Raw genomic sequence first — 25519 nt, 5'->3', positions numbered from 1 at the left:
GGTTAAAAGGTCTCTCGTGCACTTGAATGAACTCGCCTGCCTGGACACAAACTACTGCGAAGGCAGCACTTTCTATGACAGGCGGCAGCGCCCGAAGGCCGGGAACCCAGCCTGGCCTCGGGCCGCCTCACACCACACGTCCGCGAACTCCCTCGCGCTGCTGCCCGCGAAACCCGGGCAGCGTCACGTGACTGCTGGCCCCGCCCCTCGCGCAGCAACCGACTCCCCTCCCTTCCCGCGCCGCTCGCGCGTCGTCACGTGCTCGCGGGCCCCGCCCGCGGCACAGCGGCTGATTTCCCCTGCCCTTCCTTGCGCCTCACGTGACCGCTGCCCCTGGCCCAGTAGCCGAGCCACGCCCCGCTCCGCACGCGCGGCGTCACGTGGCAGCTGCCCCCACCCCCACCCCACCCCCACCGGCCTGGTTGCTTGTTCCGCGCTCCAGCGGCTCTTCTCGCTCAGCGCGGGCGAGCGGCAGAGGTGGAGATGGCAGCCGCCCTGCAGCGCGTCGAACGGCTGTCCAGTCGGGTGATTCGCGTCCTGGGCTGTAACCCGGGCCCCATGACCTTGCAGGGCACCAACACCTACCTGGTGGGAACCGGCCCCAGGTAAACGTTTCCCCCCCGCACCCCGCATCCTACACACCGACCCGCGGGACGCCCGGAGCTGGGGCTGCGAGGGCTGCTCGCCGCGGGCGGAGAGGCTGTGCGCCCGCAGCCGGCACCACGGTGTCCCGCCACCCCCAGATCACGACCACCCTGGGTGGTCAACCCTCTAGCTTACAGCTGGCTAATGAAAAAAACCACTTCGTGGTTTTGAGACCTAATTTACTTTGCATGATATTGAATGCCAGGATGCGCGTGTTTAAGCTGTTGAGAAACTAAAATCGCCTGGAGTTAATCCTGGAAAGCGTTTGCTTTCCACACCTGACTTTCGCTGGTGTTTGGCCCGGAGTTTAACTTCGGTTCGCAAAAGCGATTCGTTGTGCTGAGGCCTTTTTCTTAACTCAGCAGCAGAGGGCAGGATTTTCTTGCTTCAAATTGCTCGAGTCTGTTGAAGAGCCCCCTAGCTCTTGGGAAAGAGAAGCTGACTAACTTTGTTTCTGTTGCTGTTGTGTGGCCTTATTTAAATTACTCCGCGGAGGGAATAACCTCTCTGTATTTCTAAGATTTTTCTCTTGTTCAGATGCACTCTGTTTTAGTGGAATTATGCAGAAATGGGAACATGTGATTTACTGCACCATAAGTGCATTGAGCAATTTTTGTGTAGTACTTAGTCTTTAGTATACTCTAGATAATAGAAAATGAAAATAAGATAGAGTTCCGCTTGAGCCCAGAATTTAATTGTTCAGTCCGGACGTGTTACAATTAGTAAAATATAGTTGATTACTAAAAACGGTTTAATAAGTATAGTGTATTGGGCTTTCATTTGAAGTATCCACTGTATTTGCCTTTTTCCAGTAAATCACAATTTTAGAAGCAGCAGGATGGAGGGTCTGGAAGTACTGCACATTAAGCAGAAAGCAACAAGTTGAGTCCAGGGTAAACAAGGCAGGGTCAGAGCTTTAAGCTGCCTCCGGAATCGAGGAGAACAGAAAATTAAGCAGAAAAAATACCTGATATCTGACGTAGAGTCTGGGTTAGCTGAGACTCCCTCACCCTAGGAAATCCATAGGTATGCTCTTCATTTTTCAGTGTGTCTTCTTAAATGAGCTCTAAAAGACAGTACCTAATATGAAAATTGCATGTAGTCAAAATTACCCTAGAAAGTCTCTCAGGAAAACACTATATTGGAGATCAGTGTACTCTCTCAGTAAGTTCAGCACAGGCTGCTTTTCTTCCAGTGGTGAAACAGATGGCGGGTTCTGTTTGAAAACCAGATGAAGAAGTCGGCTTAGGTTTAGGCGCCATGTTGTATGAAAAATCCATACTGTGTCTTTAAACACTAGAATCACACACTGCGTGGCAAGGTGCTGGTGCTAAAAGACATGAGGAACCTGAAACTGATTGAGGGAAGAGCAGATTCACGGCCTTCCATCTTACACTGCTTAGACTACTACCCACATAAGCTTAGGGAGTGGAACGGCCAGTGGAATCACTCATAGGTGAGAGAGGGGTGATGATGAACCCATGTAGTTGAACTAGAATAAGTTAATGTACAGATGCTGCTGCTCTGCTGTATAAAGTAGATGTTAGGTGGCTAGAACTGAATATTAGTTGGGTCCAAGTAAGTGGTTCTGATAATGGTACCCATCTGTTCCACTGAGATCACAGTTGTCTCCTGTATCACTAAACCCAATGGCATTTTTCCATTTCCATCTTATTTGAACTTCAATATCTATTGATGCTGTTGACCACTCCCTCCTTGATTTGCTTGACACCGCATTCTCCTGGTTTCCTCTCACCTCTCCAGCTACTCTTATACAATTTCCTTTATAGAATCACGCTCTCTACCAAGTATTTTAAGTGTTTGAGCCCTTCACAAGGCAATCCTACTCTTTCTTCTGTTCCCATTGTTATGTTCTTTACCTAGGGGATCTTGTCTACTTCCTTGGCTTCACCTGTTTTATTCATTAATAACTCCCAAATTTATAGCTCCAGTGTAGACAAATCCAAGCTTCATCTTCAGATGAGGATAGCCAACTGGTTTCTTAAATCTCTAGTTGGAGCCTCACAGCCACTTGAAACTCATTGTTTCCTACTGGTCTTCTTCCAGTCATCCAAATCTTGGTGAAGAGACCCATCCCCACGTTTGATCAAGGCAAATACTTACGTACCCTCCTTGACATTTTGCTTTGCTTCCTGCATACACACATCCAAGCCATTAAGAAGATCTCAGCATTTTCACCGCTGTCACCCAGTCCAAGCCAGTACAACTCTTGCTTAGGCTTTTGAAATAGTCAGGCTTCTCTGCGTCTACTTTTGTCCCTGTTCAATCCATTCTCCCCCACGTAGCCAAAGGAGTATTGTGGGGTTCTTGTTTTTTGTGTTCTGGTCTCTTATCCTGCAGCAGGGTAGCCTAGCTTATTCACTGGCTAGTTTCAGGGTTCCAGTGGTGTGAGAGGAAGCACGGAAAGACCTGGAGGCTGAGGCTTACGAATGGCAAGCCGTCACTTTCACGTCAGTCTGTTTTCAGTAGGAAAACCCAGTGTAAGTCCACACTCAGAGGATGAGGAAACAGACTGCCATCCTTGATGGGAGGAGCTTCAAAGTGACATTTCAAGGGACATTATTACACGTAGGTGAAACGTGAAACTTTTTTTTCCTTGCAGTATGCTTAAAATGAGGTCTGTTTGTAAAGTAGTAATACGACTTGGTCTTATCTTAAGTTGCCCTTTAATAAAACACCTCTGGTATTTTTTTAAAGTTTTTGGAGACATAATATTTCATACTGACTCTTTTAAATGTTATTTGATAAAAAAAAGAAAGCCTTCATTCATAGTAGAAACATTTCTAAGTGCCTACTGTGACTCAGGCAATATACTAGGCGTCTCCTATGGACTTGGTAGAAAAAATACACACTTAACAATAGTTTTGCTTTCACTTGGCTTGGCGAATTGTAGATACCATAAATCACATAGCCCCCAGGGAATTCCCTGGTGGTCCAGTGGTTAGGACTCCATGCTCTCACTGCCGAGGGTCTGGGTTCAATCCCTGGTTGGGGAACTAAGATCCCACTAGCCTCAGTGTGGCCAAAAAAATCCCCCCAAAACAAAAAACATATAGCCCCCAAAATGGATATATAATTTACCATTTGACGAGGCCGATGAAGAGTAAGTCTAGAGTTCTGGAACCGTATAATTAAAGATTTTAATCTAGTCCCTGTCGAGAGGTTTCGTAAGGGTGTCGCAATTCAGTTGACATCAGAAGTCACAGAGGAGATGTGTCTGGCTGCACTGAAAACTTTGTGATTCACCAAGATAACAGAGTTGGATTTTTTGGAAAATGGAAACTAGAAGGCCTTGTGATATTCTTATCTGAGATCTGTCCTCACCCTGAGTCAAGGTTCTCTCCCATCCGGCCACACGGGCTCTACCCACCCGGCCTCAGAGCTTTCATGCCTACTTTCCTCTCTGTCTCCCACTTATCCTTCTCTTCACCCAGCCAACCTCACGCATCCTTTAGAGCTCTGGTAAAATAACATTTCCTCCATAAAGCCTTCCCTGACGCCTCACACTGTGTTAGGTTAATGTAATACACTGCCTTAGCATTCCATACTTGCCATGGCCCTTATGTCAATAATAAAATGATTTTTTGTGTGTAGGAAGAAGCTTAATGTATTTCCCCAACTCCACTCCCCACTAGACTATAAATTCAGTGAAGACTTATTTATTACTATATCTCTGGCACCTAGCACAGAGCCTTGTACATAGTACAGTAAATATTTGCTGAATGAATGAGCATTCTCTTTTTCCCTTCATTTGCTCTGTTAGGATTCTATTACTGCTGGATAACTGCAGTTTTAACCAGTCTTCCTTCCTCTTTCTGATCAGCCTATAGACGCCAAATGAATTTCCCTAAAGCTCTCAGACTTACTGTGGTGCCCAGTACAGAGGGATTCAGTAAACATTCGAATGGACCAATAATAGCCAGATCTTCCAAAGAGTATTTCCACATTCCTCCTCTGCCTAGAACCTCTAAAAGATGGAGTTTTAATCTTTACTATTAAAATTGTAAATACCTTGAGGGTGAGTATACTATTTCTTCTTAATAGGAAAAGGCAGTCTAGTGGACTCGTTGGGGTTGAGATGCTGGGCTCTGATTATCAGGTCCCAGTACCCGGCTCATGGCTGTGGACAAGACAGTTGATTCACTAAGCGTAAGATTCCTTATCTCTGCAATGAGAGTTGTATCGTACCCACCTCAGACGGATGTTATGAGGATTCAGTGAAATTTAAGTGAAAATTCATATCTAAAGTACTTAAATTCTAGCACGGGGAAAGCACGTCAGCTATTACTTTACTCACTTTTTCCTCCCTTATAGCATCCAGACAATACTGGGTTTATAGTAGGTGCTCAGAAAGTACTTAATGATTTTGTAAGAGGGACAGCAAATTGACAGAGACCATTTAATAGCTATCTCAGTGTTGATAGAAAATACCTAATTGAGCAAGTTGATGCCACTAACTCCCATTAGTTGAAGAATTTTTTTCTCCATTCACATAGCAGATTGTTACTGCATGCCAGGCCCTGTGCTCTGGTGAATAAATTGGTCACAGACCTGTACAGATTCTTCTGCACTCTTCTCTTGTCCCCTGGATTAGCATAACTCACATTTGCAAAATGCCATCCTAAGATGGGGTATTGTCTGGGCTGTGAAGGACACAGCCCACCTGGAGATGACAGTGTCCGGTCCTCTGCACTAACTCTTCACAGACATCATTGATAGACTTGCTGTTTGTTAAGGAGGGAACAACCTTTTTTTCCAGTTTACAGCTGAGGTTGTACTTACGCCACATGAGGAATGATTCTAGGTGCTTCCCATGTAGTCCACTTCCTCCAGAGACACACAGTGTGTCTTGAATGGACAAGTGACTGTGAAACCGAGTCCCCCTAAAGCCACATTTCCTTACCGAGTTTATGACTAATCTCTCTGTCCAAAACTTTATTCCCTTTCTTGTCCCCCTCTGCCCTCAGTCCTGTGCTACCTAAATATTCATCCACCAGAGTCAGATGACTAAAATTGCTGTTGTCAGCAACATCGTTCATGTACTAAAATTGCTGTTACAGATGTCGTCATTAACATACAAAATCAGGTTGTTTCTCCAGGGCAAGATGGGTTTTTGTCTTGCAAGAAAGGCATGGCACATAGCAGATCGTTCATAAACAGTTATTGATGAATTAATACACAAATAGAATGACTGAAACTGCATCAAGATGAATCATCTCTCCCCCAGCCTGAATTCGGGAGGGATTCCTGTGAAACAGCGTGAATTTAAGAAGTCAGTGAATTGGTTCTGGAGGAGGAAAATGTCACCCTGATTTCTTGCAGAAAACTTCAGAGAGAAAGACCATCATCCCATAAAATAGTGAGAAAGGGCAAACAAAGTGGAAGGTGGGTTCAGAACCACAAGCAGAAAAAGATAACTAATGAGGTGTTCTGAGTAGAGAAAGGAAGCAGCTTAGACACTCCCCGACACTTCCCTGCTGCCTGCACTTTCACATAAGGCAGCCCGTGTAAAACTTCGGTGATCCGTTTTGTGTTTAGTGCAGAAGACTAGGTTTCCTTAGGGATACCATCGAATCAGATGCTTTCATATCTCCGAGACATTTGAGGATGTTGTAAAAGACCTCAAAGGCCGCGTGGATAAAAAGCACGTCTTCTGGCGCCAGAATACCTGGGTGCAAATGCTGCTTCTGCCCTATCTTTGCAGAGTAACCTTGGGCAAGTTCCTTAATTTCTGGATATAATAATGAAATGCCTACTTCAAAACGGTGTTACGAGAAATACAATTGTTAAAATGTGTCAGGTCCTTGGAACAGTGCCTTATTTCTTTTAAGTGCTGTGTAAGTGTTGAATACCATTGCTATTATAACTTGTTCAGACTCACATTTATCTATGAGTTTTTTTCAGAGAACTTTCTGAAGGTGAGATGATTATAGTTAAGCTGAAATAACATACAGCTGGTTTTCAAGCACGTTGGAAGCAAGGCAATTTGTGCAGTTTCTTAAATGTAATGTAAATCATCTGTGTGAGAAATATGCTGATACAGACTCTGTGTTCTGACTGTATGATTATCTTCCATTTAATTTTCAGGAGAATCCTCATTGACACTGGAGAACCAGCAATTCCAGAATATATCATCTGTTTAAAGCAGGCTCTGACAGAATTTAACACAGAGATCCAGGAAATCATAGTGACCCACTGGCACCGTGATCATACCGGAGGCATAGGAGATATTTGTAAAAACATCAATAATGGTAAACAGAAAACGTTCATTAAGCTCATTGAAGAAGACCGCGTCTTCGGAATAATTTACTTCGGTTAACAGAGCTAAGTAAGCTAGTAAACCATTTACTAGCTTACTTACATATTTAACTGGTACTTTCAGAAATTACTGTAACTTGAACACTATCCCCAGTTTAACAGAGGAGGAAAAGAAAGGTCCTGTTTTCTATTTCAGATCTCTTTTCCCTCTTATTTTTCCCCTTTGCCCAGTGATGAAGATCAGTTTTAATTTAGTTTGTATGACAATTAATATTTCATATTTAATAGTAACTAACTACTGTTGAGCATTTACTGTGTGCCGGGCACTGTGCTGACATTTGGCCTGAGTATTGTGAGGTGGTATGTTGTTGTCCACATTCTAAATGTGACCTCACGTCTTCCATAACATAAGGCAATTACCACAGTAAACTGAAATACTGGGGAAAGATCATTGTATTGATAATTCTCTGCCCCTGAAACCTATTCAGTACTGACACCTTACCATCTCCCTTATTCCCTCATCCCACTGTCACACACGTAGATCCATCCATCCATCCATCCATCCATTCATCCATCCATCCATCCATCCATCCATCCATCCATCCACCCATCCACCCATCCACCCTTCGTTTCCTTTAGTGAATACTGGAGGCACTGCTAAATCCAGGTGCCATTCTTAGCACACAGGACCTAGCAGTGAGCAAAACAAAGACCGCCTTCATGGAGCTTCGTTCTAGTTGGGAAGGTAAATGGTAAATGAATCTTAGGTCAGATGGTGACAGGTGCTATGAAGAAAAATGAAGCTACATGAAGGCAAGGGGGGAGAGAGTAAAGCAGAGGAGGGTGGTAGCAGTGGTGTCTGGGGTGGAGGGAGAGGGGGTGAGCTGTACGGTGTCTAAGAGAAGGGCACAGAGATGCCCTGAGAGAGGGCATTGCCAGGGCAGAGACTGGGGTGGGACTTTGTGTGTGTCCAAGGCACAGGAAAGACAAGGAGGTCAAGAACGTTCATTCACAAAAGGGATGCATGTAGACATTCGACTCATATTTTTTAATGTTTGTAATTATCTTTTTAGGCCTTGAGACTATAATTGGGACACCAAGATATTCTCAGGCACAGCCCCCAATATCACCAGGCGGCCCACTGTAAAGACCTGTCTCCCCTCACTCTCTTACCCTCTAACCTCCTTTCTTCCAATCCGAAGGGACTGCCCTCCGCAGGAAATCATTCTGTCTTAGTCTGACCTGTCCTCACCTTTCTTTCTCTTGTCCATCATTAAATTTTGTGAATTAAAAAACTATGCCGAGGATCCTTAATTAGCTTTGGGCAGCTCTTTTGGCATGCAGGTCAGCTTGAAAAATTGAAATGTTTAGGGCCCCCTTTCTCTCCTTCATAAATCAGCTTTATTGAGCTTGAATTTACATACATAAAATGTACCCATAAAATGTATAGTTTGGCAAACACCTATGTGACCACTCCAGTCAAGATAAAGAACGCTCCCACTGCCCCAAATAGAGGTCCCCTCGTGCTGCTCTGCAGTGATTCCCCCTCCAGCTCCAGCAACCACTCATCTGCTTTATATCACCATAGATTAGTCTTGCCTGTGTTCTAAAGTTTCCTAGAATGGAAGGATACGGCATCACTCTTTGGCTTCTTGCACGTTAGCATCTTGTTTTTGAGATTCACCCGTTTCATGCATCAGTAGCTTGTTCCTTTCTTATTGCCAAGTAGTCATCCATGGTAGGAATATACCACCATTTGTGTATCCATTCACCTGTTACTGGACATCTGACCCACTTTCTTTAAATTAAAAATTAAAATAGTTTGGGGTTCCCTACAAATAATGAATATTTATATGATAGATTACCTATTATGTTGATTTAAAGAAAATCAGAAAGAAATTTGACACTGCTTTATAGCCATGAAAACTTTAATACTCGTTTGAGAAGTGGCTTGTTGTGTTCCGTTCTGAACTTTATTGAAGCTAGACCAGCTACATATGCAGACCTTGAGTTCCTCAGCACTGAAGTTGTTCAGAGGTACCTTTCAGGATCTCCCCCCAAAAGTTCCATGTATTTCTTCATTCTCTAAATCCTTAATCACTAGCATTCTTGTTCCATTTTGCTTTATAATTTCTTTTTATTCCATATTTTAATAGTTTAAGTTTTTTATAATTTTGTTTAACTATTAGTATGGCGGAATTTTTCAAGTTCTTTACAATGCTGACTTCCTGTGTTTTTACAGGCCACACCAAAATTATGAATGCCATTTATAAGATTTCTATGGGAAGTTACGGTAACTCTGAAATAATGTGCCTGCAAAAATTTAAAATATGATCAGTGTGTGATTTGGGAACTCCCAGTGGCTTACAGGGAGCCAGAATTTTACCAGACATGAGAACTGTATAGCCCCAGGGTGCTCGAGTTTTTTGTTTTGGCTTGGTTTTGGGTAAATCTTGTAAAATATATTTTGTTATCTAATAATTATTACTTCGCGGCTGAAGTTGGGCCTTTGCCATGTATTTAACATCCGAGTCCTAGGAGTCAGATGTTTGCTTCTTGCTATTCAATTAGAATGTTAGAAAGTATTACACATGAGCAATATCACATGTTTGTATCAGCTTAAATAATTAGCATTGGCAATGATATTATAATCCATAAACCTTAACAAATGACTGAGGGTTTCCTCCTGTTAAAATAATTACATGATAGAGACAGAAAGCAGATAAGTGGTTGCCAAGGGCTGGGTGAAGGAGAGAATAGGGAGTGAGTACCACTGGGTATAGGGTTTCGGAATGTTCTAAAATTTTATAGTGGTTATGGTTGGACAGTTCTTTGAATACACTAAAAAAAACCAACAACAACTGAATTGTACATTTCAAAAGGGTGAATTTTATAGTATGTGAATTACATCTCAATAAGCTTTTATTTAAAATAGTAATTACTATCATATGATTGATTTCAGCATGCCCTTCTCCATCTTGCCTGTGTAGATTGCTATTGTGAATAAGATATGTGTTTTCAAATTTGCACATAATTTTAAAAACTGACACGGAGTTATTTTATAGTGTGACATTTGTTTTGTAATTTTGAGATAGTTGTGAGTTTTTTGGAAGGATCATCTGCCTCCCAACTAGGGTTGCAGTATCTCCACTTCTTTACTGAAAAACAAAATTATGCAGATTACAAATAAAACCAAACAAAAACACGTTGCTAGCTCACTCTAAAATGAAGACAGCCTTACCGTGTAACGTCAGTTCCCAGAATAGCGTATTATTTTTTGCTTCAGCCTCTCAAGATGCAAAGCAATGGAATTTGGCGCTGGAGAGGGAAGGTCTAGTTGCTGTTGTTTTATTTTTATTATATTTGCGCTATTTCTATCCTTGATCCTTCCTGCTAGCCGGATTTCTATATCTTGTCGGTTTTCCTTGGCATGTCTTTTTCTCCCTCTGCGTTTCCACTGATACCACTTTAGCCCTGATGCTCATTACCTTCCAGCAGGGTTATTGCAGTCACCCTGTCCCGGTCTTTCTGCTCTCTCCCTCTCCAGTCTCCCCACCTACAGCTGCCATGCTAATCCACCTATTAACACTATTTCAGTTTCTTACTAAAGAGTGTATGGTAGCCACATACTGTAAAGTTTAAATCCCCCTGTTCTCTGCAAGGCACTTCAAGGCCCTCCATGATCTGAGCTCACCTTACTGTCCCACTCTTTCCAGCCAGGGTTTTGCTCTAGGCAGGTTGGTAGCACTGTCTGGCACCTATGCCATGCTCATCCTCCTTTCTGGGCCTTTACTAACCCTGTTTCCCTTACCTACAGGTCTTTCTCTGAACCTTTTGCCATCCTACTCATCCTGTAAGTCACACCTCAAGTTCTATCCTATCTATGAATCCCTTTCTAATTGTTTCTCCTTTCTCTAAACACCTGCTGCTTTTATTAGCTGAATTGTCCATTTAGTATCCCTTAAGTGGGCCTGAGTATAATTCTCTAATTGTTGCCTGTTTGTGTTTTATTTCCCCCAACTGTGACAGTTTTTAAGCATTTTGGTGTCGTGGTCCTTGTATTCACTGTACATAGTATACTGGTTAGATGATTGCCACTCAGCTATTGATTGGTTAAGTAATTGATTTTCTTTGTGTCGGTGAGAGTACTATGGGTTCCATTTATTTTAATGGTTTCGTCTCTTAGCCCCGGGTCTCAGCTTTCACAGAAAGAACTTTACACTATTAGCCTTTTCTTATTAAGTACTGCTATGATGCCATGACCTCTTTTCTTCTATGTTAGGCACCTAGATAGGGAACAGTTCCCAGTGTTGGTATCACTGCCTCTTCAACACCCATCTTTTTTTTTTTTAATCTTTATTTTTTATTGGAGTCTAGTTGATTTACAATGTTCAGGTGTACAGCAAAGTAATTCACTTATAGATGCACGTGTATCTATTCTTTTTCAGATTCTTTTCCTATATAGGTTACTATAGAGTATTGAGTAAAGTTCCCAGTGCTATACAGTATTCAACACCCATCTTGATCTCAAACCTAGCTGAGACTGTGAAGTGCTACTTCCAAATTTTTATATAAAAGAGGAGTGACTAGAAAAAAACAAAGGCTTTTATGTAGACCTGGAAGGACATGAGAGAATAAAAAACTCTTTTGTTGGGCCTCCCTGGTGGCGCAGTGGTTAAGAGTCCGCCTGCCGATGCAGGGGATACGGGTTCGTGCCCCGGTCCGGGAGGATCCCATATGCCGCGGAGCGGCTGGGCCCATGAGCCATGGCCGCTGGGCCTGCGCGTCCGGAGCCTGTGCTCCGCAACGGGAGAGGCCACAACAGTGAGAGGCCCGCGTACCGCAAAAAGAAAAAAAAAAAAAAAAAAAAAAAACTCTTTTGTTAAGGTGGAGGAAATAGTTACCGTCCCAGAGATACGCTGCCACAATGCATCCCATTTTCTGTTGCCTCTTACCGTTAAGATTTTTTGCAGCCAATCTCAAGTGTTCGCTCTCTAGAAGTTGATCTCGTAAAAGGCTAAATTATCATTTAAAGTGTGACTTAATATATTTTACATGTTTTGTGACTAGACAGTACATACTGCATTAAAAAACTCCCACGGAATCCCGAGAGAAAAGAAACTGTAGGAGATGGAGAGCAACAGTATGTTTATGTGAAAGACGGAGATGTGATTAAGACTGAAGGCGCCACGCTAAGGTACGTGAACGTGCTTGAGACAGGGAAGGCGGGGCTGGGGGGAGGGGTCTGTGTATACGTGTTGTAAAAAGACAAGACATACTTGCTTGTCTGAGTGAAAATACCTCAGGGAAATACCTCAGCAGATCCAGAGGTCTGCTAACATTGGTTTCTCTGGGAAGAGAAATTGGGTTGCTTGAGAAACGGGAAAAGAGAAGGAGTTTTCACTCTATCTGCCTTTTTATTATTTTTTTTAATTTTTTATTTTATTTTATTTTATTTATTTATTTATTTGCGTTATGCGGGCCTCTCACTGTTGTGGCCTCTCCCGTTCGCTGAGCACAGGCTCCGGACGCGCAGGCTCAGCGGCCATGGCTCACGGGCCCAGCCGCTCCGCGGCACGTGGGATCTTCCCGGACCGGGGCACGAACCCGCGTCCCCTGCATCGGCAGGCGGACTCTCAACCACTGCGCCACCAGGGAAGCCCTATCTGCCTTTTTAAAATTATTTGTTTGAATTAGTTGATTACCTTCTTTTAATAAATAAAATTCAAATTTAAAAAAATAGATGAGCATTTCCTGCTCGGGTGATTTAGGGGTTTCTGCCCATCAGTCAAGTTCAGGGTTCTCTCGTGCTCTCACTTCCAGGAGGTGACCCATCCCTAAAGTCAGCACGTTGCCGGCCAGACCCATAAGCCCCCGTGACCTATCTGAGGGATTCAAAAGGATGTTTCAAACTCGTCAGCTTTGAAGCTGAACTAATTCTGGTTCTCTCTCCCCCACAATCTGTACTTGTTTTTTGACTTCAGAACATCTACTCTCTCAGTACTTAAGATGTTTTTTTCCTTCTAAGATAGAAGCTGACTCCTCTTCACCCACGTACTCCCCTGCGTCCCTCCCCGCGGCCCTCCCCGTCTAATCAGGTTAGTTCTTCACCTCAGAAATATTTGGCAATGTCGCCTCTCTTTCTCCACGTCCACGACCACTACTTCTTGCTCAGTCTTCCTGTCTGCAGGCTCCCCGCTTTCCAATCTGACCTTCGTTCCCCGTGTCAGTTGAAACCTGGAACAACCCTCCCTGCACACAAGGTAATGTTTGTTCTCCTCACCGTGTCACAGTCTGGCCACAGACTTCTCTGGTCTTCGCTCTCATCACTCCCCTCACAGGCACAGTTAGCAAGGACACTCTGTGCGGCCGTGCCTTTGCTCGTGCCTTCCCCTGTACTAGGCATTGCCCCTTCCCTGCAACTCGTCTCCCTGACAGACTCTTATCTGTTCATGCTTCAGACCTAATCCACATGTTACTTACTTCAAGAACCCTTTCCAGGCATAACTCACTATTCCCTCCACTAACTTTCCTATAACCTTTATTACTTTGTATTAAACTGTATTGTAAGTTTTTTTTGTATGTAAGTACCTGCAAAGGTAATCAACTCCTTAGCTTCACAATATTAGTTAATTCTACTCGCTACGGTCAACCAACCCAGAAACGCATAATGGCTCAAACGTGAAAGAAGTTTACTTCTCAGTCACATAAAGTCCAAAACGGGGTGCTGACTAGTGAGTGACCCTCCTGTAAGTGAGGTTTCAGGTTCCGTGCATCTTGTGATTCCATTAACCTCAGTCCTTGGCTTCCGAGGTCGCCGTGCTCACCTCCATCAACCCAGCAGGTGGAGAAAGAGCATGAAAGGGATCTTACCTGGAAGGTTTTCACAGACCCGGCCATCTCTTGCATTGGCTATAAATTCAGTCATGTGCCACTCCTGACTGTGCAGAGACAGGGAAATAGAGCTTAGCTTCGTGCCCAGGAAAAAGAGGGAATAGGTTTGATGACAAGCTAGCCACTCTGACACAGGCAGGTCCCAGATTCATCTTAAGATCCTCAGTCCCTGGCACTTAGGAGGTAATGGGTATTTATCCTACACATAGTAAATTTACTAGCTCCAAAGAGGCGAGTAAATGAACAGAAGAATGAGAAAGAGAAAATGAAGTCATGGATATCCATGCCACCTTTCAAACCAGCGTTCCCTTTTTCTCAGTATGCAGTGATTTTAACAGAATTTAATTTATAAACCAACTAATTTCTGGGAATGTTCTTTAAATCCTCTTGTTGAAAATATGATAGTATCTCGTATAATTTGCTCATGGTACCAAAGGAAAACAAACATCATATAGCTGCTACTTCAAAAAGTATTTGGTATTCTCGGACAATACAGAATTTCTCCCATCACACACCAGCCCTAGTGAAAATGAAAGGGGTCAAGACAGTAGGTGGTTCCTTGAGTCTTCTGTCTCACAGGCGTGGGTATAACAGTACTGGTTTATCGGTTATCACAGAATTATGGATATTAGATCTATACCTAATTGCAGATTGAGAATATTCAGTCCTGGGCTTCCCTGGTGGCGCAGTGGTTGAGAGTCCACCTGCCGATGCAGGGGACATGGGTTCGTGCCCTGGTCCGGGAAGATCCCACGTGCCGCAGAGCGGCTGGGCCCGTGAGCCATGGCCGCTGAGCCTGTGCGTCCGGAGCCTGTGCTCCGCCACGGGAGAGGCCACAACAGTGAGAGGCCCGCGTACCGCAAAAGAAAAAAAAAAAAGAGAGAATATTCAGTCCTTGGAAGTTACTGCCACCCATCTGCCATGAACAGACCACATACTTTAAGCTTTTTATTAGAGTATTCAAACAGAAAAGCATACCTATCATCCGTGTGCAACGGTGAGTTGCTACAAACTGAACAAACCCTGTGAGCAGCACGCAGATCAAGAAACAACAATATGGTGTAGATACAGAGAACAGAGTAGTGGTTACCAGAGGGGAAGTGGGGGGGTGAAATGGGTAAAGGGGATCAACTGTACCGTGACGATGGAAAATAAATTGTTGGTGGTGAGCATATTGTAAGGTATATTGAAGTAGAAATATAATGTTGTACACATGAAACATATGTAATGTTATAAATCAATGTTACCTCAATTAAAGAAAAAAAAAAGATTTTTCTCAACCTAAAAAAAAGTAGGAAACAGTATCAGTGCCCCAAAGCCTCCCACATCTTGCTTCCTGTCACCACCCCCTCTCAGTGGAATACTGTCTCACATTCATGGAGTGAATTGATGCCAAGGAGCTCCATATTATCTGAATTCTATTTAAGTTTTGTTTTACTGCATTCTGATGAAGATAAAGTATGAGAACCTATCTATTTTAAGATTTGAGAGGAAAACTAATACAGAGAATAAAAAAAGTAAACTCACTTTTTTAAGAAGACTTTGTAAATAATGTTTTCCCAAAATACGAATTCTTTTTTTTGTGTGTGTGTGTGGTATGCGGGCCTCTCACTGTTGTGGTCTCTCCTGTTGTGGAGCACATGCTCCGGATGGGCAGGCCCAGCGGCCATGGCTCACGGGCCCAGCTGTGGGATCTTCCTGGACCGGGGCACGAACCTGCGTCCCCTGCATCGGCAGGCGGACTCTCAACCACTGCGCCACCAGGGAAGCCCCAAAATATGAATTCTAATTACACTAAAATCTGAATAAAACATTCAATTTACTGATGACCGTGGCTTCCAATTTCCATTTTTATCAAGTCAGTAAAACCCAATTATTTTAAATATTAACAAGAAGACTCACGGTTAAGCGAAAGTTCTATAAGAAGAAAGTTAAAATTTACTAAGTCTCCAAGTAGTTGATGACCAGTTGATCTTTTCTGCTTGCCAATTTTGAAAAAAAAAAAAAAATACAACAGAGAGATAATATCCACCAAGAACCCTTTAGTAACTAGTAGAAAGTTAGCAAGGTTTTTCAGTAAGGATTTGATTCTGGATGTAACTTTCAGGAATTTTCCAGTGAACTAAGTTTAATTTCTCAGAGAACAATCAGTCCAACAGCTTTTGTTGACTGTTCTGAATCTTCTCAGACAGCCATCGTCACAAAGTCTGTCTGTCACAGAAGTGGCAGCGCTAGATCTGTGCTCTACCTGATGCACGGGCAGGCCACCCCTGCAGTTCCTCAGATCTCTCCTAAAGCACCTCTGATGTCAGTTCCTTTTCCCCTCCTGCCTATGTGAAGAGAATTTTAACACCGTTTTTTTATGCAAGTTAAAGCATTAGCCACGCAGGTGACTGAAGAACTGGAATTTCTGATCCCCTGGTTTAAGAAATCTTAATTGCCTTCAGCCTGGAAAATATCAAAGAAAGCCATAACTGAGCTCTGGCGTGGAGAGTGGGAGGGGAATAATAAAGGAGGCGTTGCAGGCACATTGACGGATAAGGCAATTTGCAGACCCTGAAAAAGATTGGGTTCTGCCCATAAATGCATTCTATGTATGATTGTTCATAGGATTGGCTATAAGATAGGATATACATCCACACCTACATATTTTTTTCCATGATGGTTTGATTTACATGTAGTATGATTCAGCTAATATCTGTCATCTCATATAGATACAATAAAAAGAAGAAAAGAAAAATTTTCTCCTTGTGATGAGAACTCTTAGGATTTAATCTCTTAACTTTTTTACATATCATACAGCAGTGTTAATTATAGTCATCATGTTGTACATTATATGCCTGGTACCTACATTATAACTGGAAATGTGTACCTTTTGACTACTTTCCTCCAGTTCCTTCTCCCCTCACCAAGAACTTTATTGAACAACATATTCACCATTTTGTTCTACTACCTTCTGCCACTTTTCAGGCAACCTCGTAATTCCATCTTCCCAAAACTTTTTATTTTTTTGAGCAAAGAACTGTACCAGATGCTGTTTATAGTCTTCCAGGGAATTGAAATTTTTTTCCATTAAGAGAATTTTATAAAGACTGAAATAAATGGAAATCTGAAGGTGCAATGTCTGGTGCAGTATATCCTGCAAATTACTTCATCTCAATTCATAGAGATCTTTTCATTCTCTTTGATGGCTGCATAGTATTCCATTGTGTGGATGTACCATACTTTATCCATAGTGCCCTATGGGTGGACATCTGTGTTGTTCCTACTATTTTGTCATTACAAATAATGTAATGAATAAGTTGTATGCATTTTTTTGTATTTGTAAAGGTGTATTTTCCAGGGTAAATTTTAGCAGTGGGATTGATAGGTCAAAGGATTAATGCATATGTAATTTTGCTAGAAAATGCCAGATTCCCCTCCATATGGGCTATACCATTTTTTCACTCCCACCAGCAACATATGAAAGCACTTTCTTCTCATAGTCTTACCATAAAGTGTGTGTGTTTGTATATACACATATATACATACATATATCGATTTGAAGAAAATGTGTTCTTAAATAATAAGAGCACACTATCTGAGTAGTGGAATGATTGGTGATTTTTATCTCCTTCAAGTACTTTCCTTTTCTGTTTTCCAAATTTGTTGTAATCAGTACTTATTACTTAGAAAATAAGAAAGAAGACGTGGCAAAAGTATTAAATTTGCACTTCAGAGTGAGAAATTTGATTTAGCTAAAGGAGAGAATTTTCTGATGATAATTTGCAGTGGGCCACAAGAGAAAAGGAGCTATTTTAAAAACTTACTGACATCATTTATTCGTGTCTTGTCCAGAGATAAAGACAGAAAACAATTTACTTCTCAAAATTTCTTCTAAGCCTAAGAGTTCATAATTGTTACTATTTCTTCTTTCTTCTTTCAACCAGAGTTATATACACACCTGGCCACACTGATGATCATATGGCCCTACTTTTAGAAGAGGAAAATGCTCTCTTCTCTGGAGATTGCATCCTAGGGGAAGGGACAACCATATTTGAAGACCTCTATGATTATATGAGCTCCCTGAAAGAGTTATTAAAAATCAAAGCTAAAGTTATATATCCAGGTGGGTAATATTATTAATCTAGCAAACCATTTGTGTCAAATGATGAAGAAGATTCATTTTGGTTTGTCTGTGTGTGTTCTTTGTGGTTTCAGCCTTGAAGAGATACATATAAATTGCTTCTTTCTAAATTACACCCCTAAGTCTTGTCTAGAAATACAATTAAAAAGAAGACCGAGAGTTGTATTAATAACTTTTTTAAAAGATATGAGGGTTATTTTTTAACATCTGCACAGCTATTAATAGAACTATTAAACAAATGAAATAAACTTACTGGAACAAGAAAATTTTTTTCATTCCGTAAGCTATCTTTAGTTTTGTTAACTTGATTTCTGTTGTGGACTACATTTTAGCCATGTAACCAACCTTGTGTAACATTTGATGTCTGAGCTTTAGTTTTTTAACTCACTGTATGGAAATATCAGTAGCTTCTATATCAACTGTAAAATTGTGTATTTATTTCCGTTCTCCAGAAAAAGAAACCTGTTGTTAGTATATTAGCTATCACTGCCCTGCTTTACAATACAAATCTCTCCTCCATCCTGAAAGCTAAGAAAGATACAGTACCTAACAAGAGGCCCCCAGAAGGAAAAAGAGACTCGATTACTTAATTTTTTAAGTCCTTCCAACTTGTTCCTAACCGAAGAGCCATGGAAAGATCTGTAAATACAGTGTCTTCAGTACCTTCATATTCTCTCATGAGTTCCCACTGCTGAGGGGATAGAAAACATACAGTGAGGCTGGGCATTTGGATTAATATTGCGACATAAAAGGAGTGGAGGATGACAGCTATTTTGAAAGAGAAGACAGTAGACATTTGATGCACCCACATTGGAGCAAAGCTAATGAGAGCCTGCCCGGTGCAGATTCTTGGAGTGTTGGCTTCAGTAAATCCAGTGAACTGGCTTATTGGCACAGCAGGAGCTCATATGTCAATGACGGTCTGTAGCCATAGCTACCATATATTAAAGCCTGCTACCCTACCCGCCAGGTACTGTGCAGGGACCTTCACAGAGCTGTCCTCACAAAAACCCAGAGAAGCAGGTAGCTGAAGAAATAAACTCGGAGATTCATAGACTATCCCAGCCACACAGCTAGTAAATGATAGTCGGTATCCTAAAGCCCATGCTCTTTACCTAACAGGTTTGTCTGCTTCTGGTATTTTGTTCTCAACCCTCTTGCAGATTTGTGTAATATATTCATTGTCACTGCCTTAAAGAGTGAGTAAATTCCAATATAACTTTTCCAGGTTATCAACTTTCCTGAATTGCTGGCCTATACATAAGATTCTTAAAGTTCTCCTGTGGTTCTTGTGAATTTTTAATAGCTCTTGGTCACTTACATGAAGCTACCTTTTACATTCCCCTTTTCAATCTTTGATAGCATAGTGGTTAAGAGCACAGAGTGGTTAAAAGCTCCTGAATCAGAATCCCAGCTCCACCCCCTTCTTAGCTGTGTAACTGTAGGCAGATTACTTACCCTCCCTATGCCTCAGTTTCTGCTGTACAAAGAGGATAATTAAAGTATCAGTCCCTACTTCATGGGATTCTTGTAAGAATAATGTATATTAAGCATTTAGAGCAATGTCTGGCAAATAATGAACACTCTGTAAATATTACCTATTGATACTGTTGTGGTTACTGTTTTTATTGCTGTATTTTTATTGTTAAATTTTTATTTTCTAACTTTTAATGAACACAATAATATATAGATTTTGATATAATTCTCTAATGTTTTTTGGCATTATATGTAACTTTTAAATCTCTTATTACCTGTATAGTTTTCCAGATAATTCTTATTTGTCATGTATTTAGTATGCCTTTTCAATATACTATATGAAATATTTTGAAATAGAGTAAATTAACTTCAGTTGTACTTAAAATTTTTTATCTGGTTGAAATCATTTTTGTAATTATTCTGATGCAGGACATGGCCCAGTAATCCATAATGCCGAAGCTAAAATTCTACAATACATCTCTCACAGGAATATCCGAGAACAGCAAATTCTTACATTATTTCATGAGAACTTTGAAAAGTCATTCACAGCAAGGGATCTTGTAAAAGTTATTTACAAGGTAATTTTCATTTATCTTATTTGTTCAAAGCCACAATTTTAATAGAATAATCTATTCAGTTGACGATAGATGTGGTAAACTCATCACATCCCAGAGCAGAATGAGTCTGTTAATTTTTTAAGTAATGTCACTCGTATGGATTTGAGACCATCAATCTCAACTTTCTAGAACACAGAAGTTAGACAAACACTGGCCCACAGAACAGAAATAACCATCCTGAGCCATTATTAAGCCTTTTATACTCCACTCTGTAGGGGGGACCATTGCCAACAGCCTGGCGGTTAATCTTTGTTATGATTCGTGTATTATTCTAGCCATCTTGATGATCCGGTGGCCTGACCGGCAGCAAGTAAGGGGCGACCTGCTAGAGACAGCTGCTGGGATAATAGCAGTGAGAAGTAGCAGCAATGCTAACAATAGATTAAAAGGAGAAAGGCCATGAAGAAGAGCACGAGTAGAGTCACTTAGTACAGAGAGAAAGGGCCCCTCGCTCAGTGGCCTCTGAGCACGTCACTGTATGACAGCGCTGTGTGGCAATCCGTCAGTATAATTCAGTTTTTCAGCAAGTGTTTATTAGATAACCTGCTTCGGGGTTAAGAATGGAATAAGATTATCTGGGTTTTAAAACTCCCACTACCATAACCTGTATGGCCATAAGATACCTGAGAGTATAACTAAAGATGAGCTTGAAAAGGAACCTGGTTTCAATTAGCAAAGGACCATAATGTCCCATGGGCCTAATTTATCAAAAACCAGGTATCTCAATGTGCTTTGTTTTAAAAGGGAGGAATGGGCTTCCCTGGTGGCGCAGTGGTTGAGAGTCCGCCTGCCGATGCAGGGGACACGGGTTCGTGCCCCGGTCCGGGAAGATCCCACATGCCACGGGCTGGGCCCGTGAGCCATGGCCGCTGGGCCTGCGCGTCTGGAGCCTGTGCTCCGCAACGGGAGAGGCCGCAACAGTGAGAGGCCCGCATACCGCAAAAAAAAAAAAAAAAAAAAAAAAAAGGGAGGAATGAATGATTAAAAGGGCTGACAGTAATAAGTGCCAGGAGCAAAAGGGTAATAATGTAAATGTCTAAATTCTGCAAAAGAGTTCATTTCCTCATAATACTAAAGTTTAGCTGCTCCAGACTATACATTGAAACATGGGTGGTTTTTTCTAACCCAAGTGCAGACAGCAGAACTCTCTGATAACCCTCACAGATGGGTCATCCAGTGACTATGCAGGCCTCAGAAATGCTGGTTCTGCTTTCAGAGACGTGTTCAGAGATGTGTTCACTGCACACATGTGTGAAGCACCTGTCACATATAGAACAGCATTAGGTGTTGCAGAGACATTTATTCATTCCACACATGTTTACTGAATGCCTTCATGTGCCACACACTGGACTAGGTGCAGAGACACAGAGATGACGACAGATTCCTGCCCTCAGAGGACTCGTGGTTTAGCAAAGACAGACATGTTAAACAGATTCTTGTAATTCTGGCTGTATCATAATAGCTCCCATTTTTGAGCACATTACTATGTGTTAGACAGTGTTCTAAATGTTTCACATTTACAATTGTAATTTGAAGTACTTAATTTCAAGTACCTTGAATTTTCACTGCATAAAGGTATTGTTATTCCAACTTAACAGATTAAAAATAGACTTAAAAAGTATGAGTTAAGTAAGTTCTCCAAGGGCACAAAACTAGCAGATGTCACACACTCAGATGTCAGAAGTCAGATACTCAAATCTTTTGTTTTTCTATCACACCAAGCTTCCTGCAAGGCCCATACATAGTACGTCAGGGCATAAAGGAAAGAGGAGTCGTTTCTGCCTGGTGAAGATGCAGGGTGATGAGGCTTGTCCAGAAAAGCTTCAGAAACTTAATTATTGAATCGGATCTTGAAGAAGGAGTAAGGCCAGAGTACAGGAGAAGAGAAGTCATTCTAGACAGAAGGAAAGATGTGTTCAAACACTGGGAGTCACAAAAGCATCGTGTGTGTTTGAAAACCCACAAAGAAAACGCATCTGACTGGAGCCCAGAATGTATATTGTAGATGGGCAGGGAGGGGGTCCCAGGAAATGAGGCAAGAAAGGCAGGCATGGCAGGTCAGGGGAAGCCCTTGGTTGCCATGCTAAAATAATTTGGGCTTCAGCCAATAAGCTGGGAATGACCACCCAAGGATCTTAGGCAGGGAGTCATATAATTAGACCTAGAAAATCACACTGGTGGATATAATATATGGTACTGGAGCTTCGGGGAGTTTGGGGTGGGAGGTTTCTGCTTGGGAATCATTAACACATGATGTTGCGGTGACAAGTTGGTCAAGTAAAAAGAGAAGAGAATCAATGATACAATTCATCATGAACATCAGTATTGAGGAGAAATCAGGGAAGAATATCCAGGATGAAGATGAAATCATAAGAGGTAGAATAACCAAGGGAAAAGAGAAGAGTTCTTCCAAACAGAGAGACTAGCCAGTTGATTTCAGGTAAAATGAGGACTGAAAAGAATTCCTTGAATTTTGATTAAAATATAATTCAATGATCTTTGCAAAACATTTTCAGGGAGCTGAGAAATGGAGATAGTAAACTTAGTCAAGAAGCTTGGGGCTTCCCTGGTGGCACAGTGGTTGAGAGCCCGCCTGCCGATGCAGGGGACGCGGGTTCGTGCCCCGGTCCGGGAAGATCCCACGTGCCGCGGAGTGGCTGGGCCCGTGAGCCATGGCCGCTGAGCCTGCGCGTCTGGAGCCTGTGCTCCGCAACGGGAGAGGCCGCAACAGTGAGAGAAAAAAGAAGCTTGACTTCAGGAAAATTCTTATTTAAAGAATATAAGGAGACAAATACTGTATGTTACCACTTGTAATGTGGAATCTAAAAAATACAACAAACTAGTGAATATAACAAAAAAAGAAACAGACTCACAGCTATAGAGAACAAATTAGTGGTTACCGGTGGGGAGAGGGAAGGGGGAGGAGCAATAAAAGGGTAGGGGAGTATAAACTGTTATGTATAAAATAAGCTACGAAGATAAATATATTGTACAACATAGGGAATAAAGCCAATATTTTATAATAACTACATGGAATATAACCTTTAAGAACTGTGAAGCACCATATTGTACTTAACATTAATATTGTATATCAAGTAAACTCCAATAAAATTAAAAATATATACTTAGAAAAAAGAATAAAAGGAATATTTATTTTGTTTACCATTCAGATAATAGTTGCCAGTATTACATTACTAGCTTGACAAAAATAAAGGTAAAATTGTAAGTTTTAAGGTGGAAACATACATACTTTTAATAAAAATGTGCAAAGACATTATCATGTAACCTAATAAATAGACCATAGGGCCAACTGTCTGTAGAATCATCAAAACTACCTAGAATGATTTTTATGTTTATTTATTCATTCATTTATAAAATACTGAGTTCCCACTATGTGCCATTTTGCTAAGCACTGGGTATTCAGTAGTGAACAGATGCTACTACTGTACTGTCTTTATGGAGCTTACAGTCTGTTTTGCCTATAAGTATATTTCTAATAATATAGTGACTCAAAGCAAGACATATATAAGATGAAACAGTGTTATTACTCTATAAAACTGTATTTGAATTAAGACTGTATTATTTTGCCTTTTTTCTTTAAAAGTTTCAAAAAGATTAACTCTGTTCTTTTTTAAAAAAGAAATGCTTTACTTTCACTCTCATTTTTCTTTTAGGATACTCCTGAGCATTTACATAAAATGGCCGAACATAACATCGTAGTTCATTTGAAAAAATTAGAAAAGGAAGGAAAGATATGTAAGTATTCTTCCAAATTTGAGTTCTTTTATTACCAGCACTTAAAATATTTGTTAACAAATGAACTAGTTTGCTTTGAGGAAAAACACCACCCACCAGAGTTCTCCCTTGAAGGTCACTGTAAGTTGGAGAGACAGTCACTAGGAAGGGTCAGTAGCAAAAGGCCAGGGGATCACAAGTTAGAACAAAAGGTTCCACAGGAATGAGAATCTCGCTTGGGGGTTCCAGTCCTCACCCACCAGAATGACAGTCACGGGCATGTAGCAGGAAGAGAGCTTCTCTCGCAGACCACACAACCACGAAGAATTTTACATGTATCGATTAGAAGATTTTGGAACATCCAAAGGTCTAGCAGCAGTAAAGGTGGCAAACTCGAAGATATTAAAGCAGTAACTCTATAATTGTTACCTAGTGTTAAGTTAATTTGTCAAGTTAATAGTCTTAGAAGTTTGAGCCTTAAAAAGCAAGAGGTGCAAAGTTGGACTTTGTGTAGAAGCTTCAGCAACATCTTTATATGTACCCCCCCAAGAAAAACCCCAACTTTATATTGAGCAACAAAATTATTTTAGGAATTAATGCTTTTTCTAGTTATAAGATAACTTAAAATCTAGTGATTTGCTCATCTTTTGTTAAACTTTTACTCTGTAATTTTCTTTCCACAGTTAGCAACATGGATCCTGAGAAGAAATGGAAAGCTCATCTTTAGTTTCAGCTTAAAGAAAGATTTTGTTGTTTTGTTTTTAGAGAATGGTATGTTTTGTTAACTATTAATTATTTACAGAGAATATAGCATGTGGAACATTGAAAATATACTTTAAAATAACATCATACTTATTCTAAAATATGTAAATTACATTTTACACCTATAATATTAGCTATTTGTCTCACCTAGGTCTTATAACATTTTACCAAAAATTCAAAATCCAACAGTTTATCCATTTTCAATACATAAAATAAGTTTCTTTTAAAATAATTTATGTCATTTAAACTGGATATTATTCTTAGAGGTTATTTATCTATTATCAGTGGTCAGTAATACTGTTTTTTCTAGCTGCTTCAATTAACAGCACAGATTTCAGTGTAATCCTTCCTTTTCTGCAACCTTTGTCTATATCTGTAGATTACAGGCTTGTTTTCATGTTTCTATCAATTATATCATGTTTATATATCAGTTCTATACCTCTGTATCATGTATATTTTCTCATAGTGGCATCCCACAAATGATTCATGTAAATCAACTTCTGGTAATAGAAAAATATTAAATTCCCAATTAAAGTCATTGTATATAAATAATTATTTCTGTAATCCATTAGTACAACCAACTTACTTTCCAAATTTAGGTTTTCATATATAGTCATCAACACATATATGAATTATATACCAAAGTTTTTAAAATCAGAATATTATAAGACAATTTTTTTATAAGAATTGTTTTTAAATAGTGGTTAGGGGACTTCCCTGGTGGCTCAGTGGTTAAGAATCCACCTGCCAGTGCAGGGCACATGAGTTCGAGCTCTGGTCCAGGAAGATCCTACGTGCCACGGAGCAGCTAAGCCTGTGCGCCATGACTACTGAGCCTGCACTCTTAGACCCCATGAGCCACAACTGCTGAGCCCACGTGCCACAACTACTGAAGCCCACGTGCCTAAAGCCCATGCTCTGCAACAAGAGAAGCCACTGCGGGCTTCCCTGGTGGCGCAGTGGTTGAGAGTCCGCCTGCCGATGC

The 25519-nt window shown here is 41.1% G+C and overlaps 1 protein-coding gene across 1 annotated transcript; it reads left to right on the top strand.

The window, feature by feature from the left end:
- Positions 1-412: 412 nt before the first annotated feature.
- LACTB2 (lactamase beta 2) lies at positions 413-24684 on the top strand. Its single transcript, XM_060116105.1, has 7 exons — positions 413-605; positions 6754-6917; positions 11995-12121; positions 17748-17926; positions 19850-19998; positions 23712-23793; positions 24456-24684. The coding sequence occupies exons 1-7, from the start codon at positions 484-486 to the stop codon at positions 24497-24499; spliced, it is 867 nt and encodes a 288-aa protein (XP_059972088.1). The 5' UTR covers positions 413-483; the 3' UTR covers positions 24500-24684.
- Positions 24685-25519: the final 835 nt, after the last annotated feature.

Source organism: Mesoplodon densirostris, chromosome 13 (genome assembly GCF_025265405.1).
Source record: "Mesoplodon densirostris isolate mMesDen1 chromosome 13, mMesDen1 primary haplotype, whole genome shotgun sequence".
Classification (NCBI taxonomy): Eukaryota; Metazoa; Chordata; class Mammalia; order Artiodactyla; family Ziphiidae; genus Mesoplodon; species Mesoplodon densirostris.
The sequence above is the reverse complement of the archived record's forward strand: the minus strand, read 5'-3'. Positions and strand labels throughout refer to the sequence as shown.